The sequence below is a fragment of the Cydia splendana genome, chromosome 15, assembly GCF_910591565.1.
Source record: "Cydia splendana chromosome 15, ilCydSple1.2, whole genome shotgun sequence".
NCBI classification, from domain to species: Eukaryota; Metazoa; Arthropoda; class Insecta; order Lepidoptera; family Tortricidae; genus Cydia; species Cydia splendana.
The window spans coordinates 6784188-6799373 of record NC_085974.1 but is presented as its reverse complement, the minus strand read 5'-3'; the positions used below and the strand labels follow the sequence as shown (position 1 = coordinate 6799373).

The window sequence follows — 15186 nt, the reverse complement described above, 5'->3', positions numbered from 1 at the left end:
GTTACCACCAACATTTTTTTACAGTACAATTTAAATGTCTTTTATTATATGAACAAAAAACACTATACTATAATACTATAAAAATAGGGTTCAATAAAGCCTCTATTTTTATAGTATTCTACTTATACTGTTTTTATTACTATTTAACTATAACAACTTGATGGTAACTAGTGGGAATAACCCGATATATATGTTAATTTTGTATGGTAATTAAGATTATAATGCAAAAAGTAATCGCTGGACCTCGTTTTTTTAATAAAAGCTTAGTAGTATAGTGTTTTTTGTTCATATAATAAAAGACATTTAAATTGCACTGTAAAAAAATGTTGGTGGTAACTACTGGGGAAAAAATCCCACCTTTTACCAGTGGTAACTACGGGGAAACAAATCCCATTAGTTACCACTGGTAACAACTTGATGGTAACTAGTGGGAATAACCCAATTTATATGTTAATTTTGTATGGTAATTAAGATTTATAATCCAAAAAGTAATCGCTGGATCTCGTTTTTTTAATAATAGCCTAGTAGTATGGCGTTTTTTGATCGTATATAAATAAACATTTAAACTACGTGTCTATTTTTTATTCCCATTTCTTCCATAAATACTAATCTATAAAACCGTATATTCGGTGTTTTTGGTGGTATACGTTTTTTTACACTAGCACGCTAGTCGAAAATCTGGACAAAATCTTAATTTTTCCTAGTATACTAACCAAAAAGGCCGAATAGCTGCTATAAGGTCTTTTAACTTAGGATTTCAAGTGGGAATTATTCATTGTTACTAAGCAAAAAGGCAGCATGTGACATATACGGCGTTTTTACCTAGTTTCTACTTCGTAACTAAGTTAGAACGCCGCATAACGCATGTTTACCGCCTTCTTGACTAGTACGACCTACACATTTTTAAGCTTCATACTAATCTAAAGTGTTTTTTATAAAATTAAAAAAAACTGAGCTGTTTAGAAACATACTATAAATACCTAAAATAAGTACATATATATACCTACCACATACAAAAAGAAAAAATGGAAAAAGTTTTTCCGTTTCGTAGAAATTCAAGAAAGATGTTTGGGTTGGTTTTTTGCGATTATCTCGAAACTAGCTTTTGTCGAAAAACTGCCTTTTAGACTAGGACGGCAGTACGGTCGGACGGATATTTAAAACTAAACGGGTTTCTTGTTTGATCACCTAAATATTATTTTATCCTCGTAAGGCCCAAGGTCCTACCTATAGTACTTATTCAGTTAAATTTAAATCATATCCAATTGGAGCAGAGTTGCATTTGTTTTGCGTCGTTCAATTTTTATACAAAGCAAAATCAACTCTATATTCAAATTAGTCTCACCTAAACGAGAGTTTTGGATTTGGACTATGGTTGGAAGATTTTTGACTATAGTTGTGTAGTTTTACGGTACTCCATCTATAAAGTAAGTGATCTGCCGTGCCACACAGAAGCTTTTGGTGCTAAAAGCTATGCTCCCATACTCCCACTTGGGCTAAACGACAAAGGGACTTTTATTGTCAACGAGAGACCCATACACCCGACGTCATAGATTTAAAAATATCGCAACTGCTTGAAGAACAGACTGAGATTTGACAAACACGAGAGAGAAAAAGCCGCTCTCGGCAAGTTCATGCACATTTCTGAAACTATCACATTCAATTAAAACTGCTTTAAGGGTGACTCAGGCTAGACCGGGCCGTGCCCGGGCCGAGGCGTCCGACATGTCATTTTCTATGACACTGATCGGTGATCACGTGGTGCTTTGATAGAAAACGAAGCCCGCGGCCCGGTCTAGCGTGAGCCATCCTTTACATATTAAAGAAAAATTCTTAAACATGTTTTTATAATTTGTACCTCGCACAACGTATCAGCGCATGCGATACAGCGAGGAAATGCCGCCAGCATCCTTGGTACAATGCCTCAAGGGCCTATTTTAGATTTAAGCTAGTTATTAATTTAGTTTAGTAGTACCACTGTATATATATTGTATGTAAATAAATTAGGGTGTTTCATTTTTCCGAATTTTCGATTTTCATCTGACTTTGCTCGAATTCTTGTTCTAACTGATAAAATAATATTATACGTTAAAAAAAATTAAAATCGGTCAACATTTAGAGGTTGCACAACATATCAACAAAGATTTTTCAAATAACCAACGACTCTACATCGGAGGGTAGAAAATGGTTTAAGCGGATACCATCCAAGCGGAGAGTAGTGTGATACTGAACCTTCTACATATAAATAAATTTTAAAATTAGTAGTAAACTTGGATTTTGGTTACTCGATAAATGTTCTAATTAAGATTTTTCAGTTTTTCCACCTGTTTCCAAAGGAAAAGTGCTTTTATCGTGTTTTAGACGCAAAATTCAGTTTTCTCATTCGATTTTAGTATCAGTTCATTATATTTTGTCATTTTAGAACATAGTTCATTTTCATGCAATGTATGGGGTTCTTACTCTACCTTTTCAACTTGTGCAACCTCTAAACGTTATTCGATTCTTTCGAAGATTGAAATAGGTAGTTTTTAGTGTGGGGAGACTCCATTGGTGAGCAAAGTCAGGAAAAATATCACAACTTTTTTTTCTCCATACAAAATCACCCTAAAATAAATGATAAAAAAAAAAAAAAAAAAAATGTACTTTGAAATGAAATCGTGTTTGAGAACTGCCCATAGCACCGGAAAAAGTTTATTTTTTGGCTTCGTTCACAGGAAAGGCACACTATTTGCAAGAAACACTTACCGAAGAAAATAAACTTCCATGGAAATCGGTCCAACGGTGTCAAGGTCCAATAATAAGTAATTCTAGAATACTAGCGTAATATATTGTTTCGTGTCAACAAGCTGCTGTATAAAAGTCAAGATAAAATCGAACTTTGCAGGTACCGTGACGAAACTGAAGGTCGCCTGACCAATCGACCTTGGGTTTTTAGTTATTTATACTGCTTTATAATCGCAGATGTGAAGTCTTACCAGTATAATGCCTGACCTGTGCCACGGCCTGTCGACGACTTGGAGCGTGACTGTACGAACAGTCTCGCTCCGTGATTGTTACGCCATTTAGGGTTCTAGCTAAATTGGACTTTCCATAGCGTAAGTATGGAACAACCAATTTAGCATGGCCCCTAAATGGCGTAACAATCGCGGAGCGTGATAGTACATGCCATACGAAAAGTAAAAATGTCTCGAGATGACAGATGCTACGAAAAGTCGCGTGATTATTTCCATACATTTATTTAAGTTTCAATTGGCGTTTTCTATCAATGATTGTCAGCTTGGCTAGGCCCCCAGTACTCAGGGAACTGTAATTACTATGCTTAAACAGAGTTCTCATTTACACCGGTCTTCCAAAACCTCTGTAAGTAACGAGAATAAGTACCTTAGTCTCAAGGACAAACAGCATGAACTTTGTACATGCAAATAGGGTTTTTAAGGAGACTGTAAATTACTATCTGAAGTGAACATTTTGGAAATATAAATTAAAAAATAGGTATTTAATTCATTTTGGCGTTCAAGAACAAAGGTTAGAAATAGAATTTAAAGAAATTTGTGTAATCGTTACGGTTTAGGCAAAGTTTCCATATTAAATGAGTAGAGAAGCTTGGATGTCAGACAAACTTACGGCCCGCCTGATGCACCCTCGATGTGCCACCTTACCTATTCCCGGCAGGAACACATCACTATGAGAATATTAAACAAGTGAAGATTAAATAAAACGAGTATGTATTATTTTTAATATAATTATTTCTAGAAATTACTTAGACGTAAATATGTTCTGCATTTCAACATGTCGTAGCAATAATATTTATTAGTAAATAAACTAAACATCTTATGGTTAATAGACTTTATAAAAATAACGCGTTGATTTTTGGAGAAATAATCTAAACTGCTACTGCTACGATACTAAAACTGTTATAATGTGAACCGTAAGCAAGCTTTGGAAAAGTCCCCTGGTGAATATTGAGGTAGATCCCGAATCATCAACTGGTTCCTTACAACACTTTGTACCAATCTCCACAACTTTCGGATAAAAATCAGTCCAAAATTCAAAAGCTTTATAGTTAATCGTTTCCGGGGTACTCATCGTGAAATTATTCCTGTCTATTATCAAATACCCTGGCTTTTCCATTTCAAAAGCTTCCCATTCAATTCTTACACTTGAGTTAGTCGGGTGCGAGTACCAAGCAAAATTGGACCACATTTTCATAATAATCTCAGAAATACTCTTATCTCTTTTATCCCATTTGTTCAAATCCTTAGGTTGAGCTAAGTGTGGTAAACCGAAAGTGAAAATTAAATCGAAATTGTGTGGCACCGAAATCCAGTCCGGGATACCTTCGTTGGCCATATCAGAGAAGGGTTTTAGATCGAATCGGTAGAGATAGACGGGCGCATGTTGGCTCAGCTGTTTGGCCAACTGATAAGTAGTAGCCCCGTGTACTTTATCAGTATAAAAGTCCAAGAACAGCTTTCTCAGTATTGTTTCATTCGACGTCGGTGGGATTGGCTTGTAAAAGAAAGAAACAGCATCTTGAATATGATGCTGATTAGTGAAACATGAGGTATTGTCTACTGTTATATCAGCTAAGACTATTTCTTCTCTCATTGCATCGAATTCTTTTTGACTGATTCCAGTATCGTCACTATCCTTAGCAAGGAGAAGTGCATCTTCCATATTAGTGTAACCCGTCAATACTGGTACTGGACTAAAGATTTCATCTTTGAACAATTTGCTAGGCAGGTCAGGTAGAAATGGTGTTGTGACATTGCTAAATCCTAAATCTACAATTGGTTTCCATTCCGTCAAATATTCTCCCTCTTGTAAAAGCGCTTGAAAAGGCACTCTCCGAAGGCAACCTAGTAGTTGGTAGGACGGTTTTCGGAAACAACTGAAGGCTGTAGCAACTTTATCGACGGTTATAACTTCTCTTCGAGGTGTGTTGACTGTGTCTGGTGACAAGACATTTCCACTCATCGCTATGGCTTTTTGGAACAGTCCCGATGAGTAAGATGAAATCAAGTGCAGTCCAACGCTTACGGCTCCAGCGTCGTGTCCGAAAATGCAAACATTTTCCGGGTCACCGCCGAATGCTGCGATGTTGTTTTTTACCCAGGTCAGAGCAGCGACTTGGTCTAATATGCCGTAGTTTCCAGTGGCCTCTTGGTCTAATGTCGAAAAAAATCCGAATATGTTCAATCGATAGGCTACTGAGACAAATATTACCTGAAATTAAAGAATTGCGTTTCAATAGTCTGTGTAAGCTTGTTGTTGGTTTTTTAAATTCCTTATATAAAAATCTAATAATAGGTATTATGTGCTTACTTTTTGTGATAAAACCAATTGAAATGGGTTTAAATCGTTGGGACTGCCTCTCATGAAATTGCCGCCATGAAACCATACCATCGTAGGATAGCCGCCTTCTATTTTGAAACCTGAAACAAAAACGTATCATATTCAATTATATTGCCATTATATTGCCAGTATTCTCAGCACAATTTTTACAAGCTTTTGATACTGTTTATATTTAATTTGTAATGTTTGTATGTAGGATATGATCGGATCAAATCTTGCAAGCTAAGTTAGACCCACTTCCCACGAGCTGAAACTTCACATAAGTATATACTATGTAAGTTGGGTGACAATGCAATGGTGCGGTACCATCGAGCTGATCTGATAATGGACACAGGAGGGTCAGAAGGTGACCATAGGAACTCTGTAATGAAACAACGTAAACTCATTGTGTTTGGGTTTATTAGAATTGCATCGATGAGTATTAGTTGCCTGTTGCAAGAAAAAAACAGTCAGCGATAAAACACAGCAGCCACGAGCTGCCCTGCGTTGACTAATCGTAATTGCACTGGAAAAAAACCAGCTAGCGATGTGGTTCCACATCCCAACGAAAACGATTATTATTACGAAAATATAATATACCTACGACTAGTAAGTATGATGACGTAGTATTAGGTCCTTACCTATGAAATTGGCGTTTTTGTTCATAGATATAAGTCTGATCCTAGTTTTTTTTTTTTACAAAAGTACATACACAATTACAATAAAACTACAGTGCACTCAATAAACAACGATTTTACATACAATTAATTGTTATTTTTTATTGTTAAGTGTTCAGAATTAAGCCTTGAAAATAGGTCTTTTCATGTGCTGTCGGTTCGAGTATTAAAATTACTTATATTTTTCTAATGGTACCAATTTTCAAGAAATGGAGATATTGAAAACATACCTTAAAGGTGTCAAAAATTACTGGAAAAATTTTGTTTGGTTTGAATTAGCCATCAAAAAAATATCCGCAAAATTAATTGTATGGAAATTCGTGTTTCGTTGAAATTCTCCGAACAAAACGCCAATTTCATAGGTAATGACCTAATACTTATGTAGAATTTACGTATTTATAGGTATGATAGTAAAGTATCCGTCACTGATGACTAAATATAATAATAATCACTGCTGGGCACAGGCCTCCTCTCATTTCATGCGCGAGAGGACTTGGGCTATAGTCCCCACGCTAGCCCAATGCGGATTGGGGACTTCACATACACCTTTGAATTTCTTCGCAGATGTTCTCACGATGTTTTCCTTCACCGAAAAGCTAGTGGTAAATATCAAATGATATTTCGTACATAAGTTCCGAAAAACTCATTGGTACGAGCCAGGATTTGAACCCTAACTAACTACCTAAACTACGTAGATATATATGTAGCCTTATTTTGAAAATCGTCCCCGCAATTAGCAAATGACACATGGCTGAAATGGCGACTAAAACTTCGCCAGGAAGTTTTAACGTCAAATTAATCACACCAACATTTCCAACTCCGTCACAGGCCTACAGTCTACACGTCATATTTAGGTCACAAGTAGGATTAAGGTCAGTAAAGTGTTTTATAACGAAGGGTTAAGTAAATTGGCACGGAATACTTGCATTAACGACTTGAGCCGTGAAGCCTATTTGCTGGCGTTGTGGTTCTAAGAACGTTACGTCATTATTGACCAAGTCATTAGGTCACTCGGTCAATTTTTGCATAAGTTTTATGTATGACACTTTATTTACGAGTAATGTTTTTTGCAAACTATATCGTGTTATAATTTAAGCTTTGCAAGCACAAGTTGATAGAAATAAACTATTTTTAAAATTAATAATGCTTACTTGGCGTAATATTGAAGATTATTGAAAAGGTCGGGAAATATGGAATTGCCTACAGTGTGATATAAACGGACGAAGCTTGGTTGTTGCTCTTACACAAGGCTGGAAATTCCTATTTTGGCTGACGTGTTTATAGATCATCATCTCATCATCATCATCATCATCATTATTCATCATTGTAGATAGTGCATCGCTAAACTATAAGCACTTAATTTAACTATGCTTTGGCAAAATTTCGGCATTGCAACGCTTATCAACCTTGATTCCTTGATCATTGTCTTCGTTGGTAGGAATGCTGCTATAGTTTATTAGATATTTGCGATTTTCATAATTATCTGGTTCCCTAATCCCGTGCTGTTTATGTTGCTTTTATTAATGATTATATCTACTTAACCCCGTATTCATAAAACTTAGCAACTTTTTTTAATTTTATTCCTTTCTAAAAAACACAAATGTCAAAATGGCATATACACCGTGTTTTTTTTTATTTCCGTTAATTTCAAGGGTGCATACCTGAGCTTAAATCAAGTAACTTTCCCAAAGACACCGATATTCTAATTAACTCCATTTCGAAGATAATTAATATTTTATTTTTTTCCTATAAGGCCTCTACAAGCTTGTACACTTGCCTTAAGGCCGGTTTACATATTGATTAGTGTTTAGAATGAGTTCATACATTTGCTACTAAACTTAAGTAAAATCTCGGTCGATCGATGTTCGAATTGACATTGATATGTCACAGATTTCAATTGTTTGGTTTAGTTAAATGTAATGCCCGTGTTACAACAACGCTATATGCTACATTTAATTACTTTTTAATATTATTTTTTCTGAAAAAAAAGCAAAAAAAATTTTTTTTTTCAAAATTAACTATGCCATTTAGTTTTCTTAAACGTACTTAACCATACCCCGAAGTTAACGGAATTCAATAAAAACACGGTGTATAAAAGGACAAACTATTACCAAGGGCTTGTTAGATTTAATAGACATTTATAAAGAACGCCATAACGTTTCAGCACAATGTACAATGGTCAATTCTTCATTCTGAGCATATTATTATTTTTTTACTCATAACACTATTATTTCATTACAACAATCTGTAGGTACACTTTGTTAATTCCTGACATTATTAGAAGAATAATTAACATTCATTAAATTACCGGTCGGCAAAAAAATGCCGAGTTCAATACCTTCCCTAATGATTGTTCGATGTTATATAATTAATATTGAGCCAGTTATTTATCTCTCCGTTCTTAAAATATTCTACCAAGATGCTTTAATAAAGTATTGGGAATAATAAAATTGGGTACTTATTTGTCGCAAAAAATTCGAACCATGTTCAAAGTCACAGTCCTTGTATAAAAGTGTCATTCACTGTAGCTTGTGTCCTTAGAATATGAAAACATTTCAGTTTTAAAAAACGCCATTATTTTTATAGACCGGTAGTGAAACAATTAAGAGTCGTTACGTACTTAATATAAATTTTAGGTTATTTGGGCATGTTAAGTATTATTACTATTTTGGGACTTAGAATACCTAATTTTGCCTATTTTGTACAATTTGCAAACGTCCAAGGTACAAAAGATACTCTTGGGACTGTTATATTGATACTTTCAAGCTTATATTTTAGTCTGATAAAACGCATAAAGGATGACTCACGCTAGACCGGGCCGTGCCCGGACCGGGGCGGGCCGGAGCGAGCCGACACAGGGGCTGTCAGGAGCGCCACCGTGACCGGGCCGTTCCGGGACCGTGGCGTCAGGGCCACCCGACACTAGTTTATTACATTAACACTAGTGCTGTCCGAGCAATGTCCGAGCCTCTAGTGTTTGTAGAAACTCGAGTCCTTTGAGTCTGAATTTGAAGAACAGCTCGTTTTTACAAGACTGCGCTTAAAAAACTTCTCCCGAGTCGAGTCCTTTGTAGTCTTTTTTAAGAGCAACTCAAAAGAACTCGAGCCTCCAAATAAAGACTCCGTGAACAATTTTATAGGTTTTTCCTGTATAACAGTAAAGAAATTAAGGGTTTGTGTATGATTTAGGTATGTATCTAATCTACAAGTTATACATAATGACAATGCATTTCGAAATTTTTAGTAAAAAATAACGAGAGTCCTCTGAAAAGTAGTCAAGTCTCTACAAGAGACTTGGGTCTCTCTCTAGTTGAAAAGAACTCGAGTTTTAACTTAATTATAAGAGTCTGAAAAACTGAGTAGTCTTCAAGCAGAGGACTGAAAGGACTCGAGTCCTACCCAACACTATCCGAGCCGACCGGGACGTCCGTGCTGACTGTTCATGACAAATGTCATAATAACTGTCAATCAGATTGAAAAAAATGGTTCGATCGGAAGTAAGCGGATATGGAAGGAAATAATAAAATCAAAATATTGGCCCTGGCTGCCTTAATGACTAATGAAGAGGCTACTGCATACTCTAGGTAATGGGGCGTACATCCACTTTGGTCGACACGTTCGGAAAAATGAGGATACACAACATGATGTAAAGAGCTTTATTTACATATGACCCAAGACTTTTTCGAAGCAGTTCACGACAGAATTAAACAACGTTTGGTAAAACAAAAACAAGATTTCAGAAACCAATATCCAGCAGTCACCGTCTGGTTCTCTGCTTAAGGTAAGATAGGCATGTACAGTCGCCATCAGATATATCGGAGCGGCCAAGGTGTTCACAATACCTGAACACGCACTCTAACGCCCTGACAATAGAGGCGTGTTCCGATATTTGTGAGCACCTTGGCCGGTCCGATATATCTGATGGCGACTGTACTTACCTACAAATAAATATATATAATCATGTGCCGAATTATATTAAGCTATTAAGAGGAAAGGGAATGACCGGTTCTCCATACAAACATATTTCCCGTTTTCCTCACTGGATACTGATATTATTATGTCCGTCTGTCTGTCTGTCCATATGTCACAGCTATTTTACTCAAAAAGTATAAGATAACGAATTTGGAAAGTAGGTATATTTTGTAAGCCACTACTTAGTTTAGAAGTTCAAATGTATAATAATTTAATATTTTTTTAGGCACTCCGTACCAGTGACTATATTCTCTTTGCTCCTTACAAGTAACTAAAAGTGCGGGGGCGCCCACTACGCAAGTAACACTCCAGCGCTTTCAACGCCCTCATACAAAAAAGCCGTGCAGATGAAGATAACAATATAATACTTTAAATATGTAAATTCCAGATTTCCTGTGACTTATAAGTATGTATTCAGCCGTTTCCATCTCACTACACCTTATAAAACAAAGTCCCCCGCCGCGTCTGTCTGCTTGTGTGTATGTATGTTCGCGATAAATTCAAAAACAACTTACTGAACGGATTGTCATGCGGTTTTAACCTATCAATAGAGTGATTCTTGAGGAAGGTTTCGGTGTATAATTTTTTAAGGTTTTGTGTAACCCTTGCGAAGCCGGGACGGGTCGCTAGTTTATATTTATTGGTAAGCTTGCATTGCAATGGCACTTTAGGCTTAGCCTGTAATTACTAAGATTCTAATACTTAGATTGTGGACTCTTTTCTTAATTCCTTTTTACTTATATACATTTTACGACTTTTAAATATTTGACGCTGTTATGATTTTCGAATAGTATCATAAACATGTCAAGAGAGAAAAAATAGTGATATTAAATTTGTAGAAAGATACTAAATGTATTTGAATTTATACGCAAGAACACGTTGAATGCAGGTATATGTATCATCTTACCCCGCGTGTCAAGGTATTGGTTAATTGGTATGATATGGTGTAGCGCCGTTTGTATCAGCATAGGAACCAGATCGACAGAGCTACTTCTGCTGCTGCTTTCGCCTTTGTAATACCTACATATTAGTATACATTGATCCATAGTATACATAGGTTTGTCTGTAGGTAAGTATAATTTTTGGTTTTAGCAGTAATAGTAGTGTAACCTTAATAGTGATGTCTTTCACGTATGCAAGTAGTACGTACCTACTTGCATACTACGTGAGAAATAAGAAGAGGAGTAAAATAAATGTAATATTACTATACATACACAGTATGTCCAAAGAAAGAGCGCTATGATATAAGCAAAAGTTATTTTTTAGGGTTCCGTACCTCAAAAGGAAAACACGGAACCCTTAAAGGATCCGTCCGTCTGTCTGTCCGTCTGCCCGTCCGTCCGTCCGTCTGTCCGTCTATCCGTCAGCCCGTCCGTCCGTCCGTCCATCGGGCCATCTGTCTGTCGAGACCCTTTATCTCGGGAACGAGTGGAGGATCGAGTTGAAATTTAAACCTTTTATATACTTAGGTCTACGATCCTTTGAAGATAAATCAAATTGTAATATTATGTATGTATGTACCTACAGCATTTCCAAAAAACAGCGCTATGTAAAGTAGTATTTATTTTTTTAAATAGGAGGCAAACGAGCATAGCCCATGGAACAGAGGTCATATCATAAGATTGGTAAGACCCACATATTTCTTTGTCCGTCTTTCTACCTCTGTGAATAATCATCCCGCAAGAATTTATTCCTATAGTACCAGTGTCTATTTTCCTGTCTCATTCCTTAGTAATTGCTGCTTATAGTGTAAATAACATTATTTGCGGTATTTGACACATTATGACTGACGTATATAGAGATGTAACTAACGCAAATCGATTGTCACAGCAAGCGATTACGATTGGATGGCACGTAGACTGAGGTATCGAATTGTGACGTATAATGAATTTTTATTTGAGATTTAAATAAAGCTAGAATTATATGGTTTTCCGCAAGCTACCGGTCGGTCGGTGTATTTAATACACCGACCGAGTAGGTCGCACCCATTGTCAAAATTGAAACTAACTGGGGATCTATTTTAAAGTTTATTTATGTTATTTCTGTGTCAAATTTGTTGTCTGTTAAGTGACGATAAATATATCCATATTTACAGTTAATTATCCACCTTTTCCTTATTTTTATTAAAAGAAAAATGAAAAATTCATATCGATTTACTTAGACGACTACCGATTCATAACGGTGGTGTCCGGCCAACCCTAAAATTAAAAAAAAAGACGTAGAACGTAAACGTTCGCAGTGCAGTTGTTTTCCTTTGTGATTTCGATGTGCAAAACATTTTACGTAGTATTGCTGTTGTGAGTGACAGACGTCAAATACCGCAAATAATGTTATTTACACTATAGTAAATTCCTGTTTGATATAATAAAAACTTAAGTTGTTAGGTATTAGGGTGTTAATAATTTCGTCTAGATTGTAAGTTTTGTAAAATGCAAGGCTAACATTACACACGACTAATGATGATGATGACCAACAAATCAAGCATTTACATTAAAGAAAGTGAGTGACATTTGATGAAGTGAAACTGCTGATGAAGACCAGACGGAACACCTTAACGACGCGTATTTCACGTTTGGCGATATGTCGTGTTAGTTAGGTACCTACGTTTGATCTGCAAAGTGTGTATGTATCTTCGCAATAGACTTAAAATAGGTATTGTGATACAATTAATGGTATTATAAACAATTTTTTTTTCATGTATGTACCATGGACATTTCTCGATGGCACCAAGTTGCAACCGGAAAGCGATGATCAGATGATCACTCGGCAAATCAAGACTGTAGCAGCCACATCTAAGGAGATTATGAATACCTATTCAATAATAGTTTATTTTTTGCTGTTTGATATGTAAAAATGCACGTCAATAAGATGGCAAAATGTTGTTAAGACTGCGTCGACCGTCCAATTGCACTCCCATTGGGGGAATTAGGTTTTCTAATAAATACAAGGCAAATACACCAAACTTATAACACCTCCAGAGTCCGCAGCAGCAACCAGGACCCCTAGACTGCCTAGGGATCAGGCTATGGGATTCGTGTCATACTCCACAGAAGAACCACCTTATAGACCGCGGGCCAGGAGCAAATATCGTCAGTCATCGCCTCCCGCTTGATACTTTGTGATAGTTTAGATGCTATGCTATGCTATCCTGAATTACTAGTAAGACCATTGGGAACTTTGTACCCAGTAGACTTACCAGTAAAACAAAACTCCCAATAGTCCTTGATAGACATTTTTAGGTAGCGTGATGAATGCTGTTCATAAAAGTTCGAACATAAAAAGTGGCTGCATTTGGAGTGTTCCAGGGTGACGGCAGGAAACACGGAATACTATAATAAGGTAATATTATAACTGGCAGGAAGCCAATGTTTTTTTATTAACAGGTTGATGAGTATGTACTTTCGAATGGCATGAGTCCCCTCTCGCTACATCATCATCATTTGACGACCGGTCTGGCCTTAGTGACCCTGCCGAAGCCTTAGTGAAGCCGATGCTCCCGGGTTCGAATCCCGGTAAGGGGATTTATTTGTGTGATGAACACAGATATTAGTTCCTGAGTCATGGCTGTTTTCTATGTATGTATCAGCCGCGAAATCTTACTATCAGTAAGACTATTGGGAAGGAAATTCCCAGGACTGAACTACTGGGAATTTTCTGGAACTGGTGGGAATGGCCGTACCTAGCAGAATTGTAATTGAATATTGTTAGGTACACATGCAGTATGCCCTGGTTTGATACTTCAATACATAGTCATTAATATACTTAAGAACAATAAAATATACGAAGAGTTTTATTGTATTATTTCAGTAGTTAGTGCCTTTGGGTAATTTTAGGCAGGAAATAGGGAATATTACGCAAAATTCTGCGTAGGGGGCGTTACTAGCACTAACCCCAGGACCTACTGCAAAACACGAAAATAAGAATTTCGATTTCTGCCTCTCTATCACTCGATATCATAGTGAAAAATTGACAAAAAACTGTTTAGCCCGCTCCACACTCGTGTGGGAATCGCGGCGCAAAGCCATAAGTTACTCTATGGTTTACAATACATGCTAGTGCTGCATTCTGGCAACACTTAAACTAACCACCACAACTAAACACAAAGCCTAAACATAGCCTATACATACAATAACCAAGTTCTGGTCTCAAATAAAATATGATATATGTTTGTACTCTGTGCAGGCAGATTTATAGAAGATCAGTTGAACTCTAAATGAATGAATAAAAATGGTTTTTATAGTTTGTCAAAGGGCTGTCTCATTTCAAACATAGAGAGAATCATACTATCTTTGTCTTACACTAGTACAAGCACCCAAAAGAAAAGGATAAGTATAGTTTTTTTGTTCTTATTTACTGACAAATTTGGTTTGACTAACTATATATACGTTATTGACATATATATTTCTATGAACTTCGTACGAAATAAAAAGTATCTAAGTAATAAGTGGGAATGTGAGAAAAAACTAGTATCTTAGTATTCATTATACACCTACATGCTCATTATTGAATCATTTTTACAAGCAGTAACATTAATAGGTGTCTCATTTAATATAATCCGACTAAATTACATTTCAGCAACACCTCCATATTTCACAAAATAAATCAAGACATTATCCAACCTATATAATCTTGACGTATATTATATCAAAGACGCCTGTACCTAATATAAACCGACAAAGTAACGAATTAGCTATACCATCATATTTAACAAACAAATTTATGACGTTTTGCAACCTTCTTATTTTGGCAAATATATTCCGACACAGCCGGGCATGTATATTGTGAAGGGTGGTATTCCATCTGTCCAATCTTTGTCCAATGTGTATTTGCGTCTAACATTTTGCTTAATGAGAGAGTGAGACGCAATGCATATTGGACAAAGATCTTAAACAAGTAGAATACCACCCGAAGAGAAAAATTGAGTCTCCGGGCTGTCAGGAGCCTCCGTGACGTCAGGGCTATGACGCCAAGTACCTAATATAAACCGACCAAGTAACGAATTAGCTATACCATCATATTTAACACACAAATTTATGACGTTTTGCAACCTTCTTATTTTGGCAAATATATTCCGACACAGCCGGGCATGTATATTGTGAAGGGTGGTATTCCATCTGTCGAATCTTGGTCCAATGTGTATTTGTGGCTCACATTTTGCTTAATGAGAGAGTGAGACGCAATGCATATTGGACAAAGATCTTAA

At 36.3% G+C, this 15186-nt stretch overlaps 1 protein-coding gene across 1 annotated transcript in view; it reads right to left on the bottom strand.

Moving 5' to 3' along the window:
* Nucleotides 1-15186, bottom strand: part of LOC134797569 (fatty acyl-CoA hydrolase precursor, medium chain) — a 48191-nt gene that overhangs the window by 16207 nt on the left and 16798 nt on the right. The window contains exons 2-3 of the mRNA XM_063769856.1: nt 5326-5435; nt 3968-5226 (exon numbers count right to left, since the gene is read on the bottom strand). Coding sequence (XP_063625926.1) covers nt 3968-5226; nt 5326-5435 — 1369 coding nt within the window. The remainder of the gene's footprint in view (nt 1-3967; nt 5227-5325; nt 5436-15186) is intronic.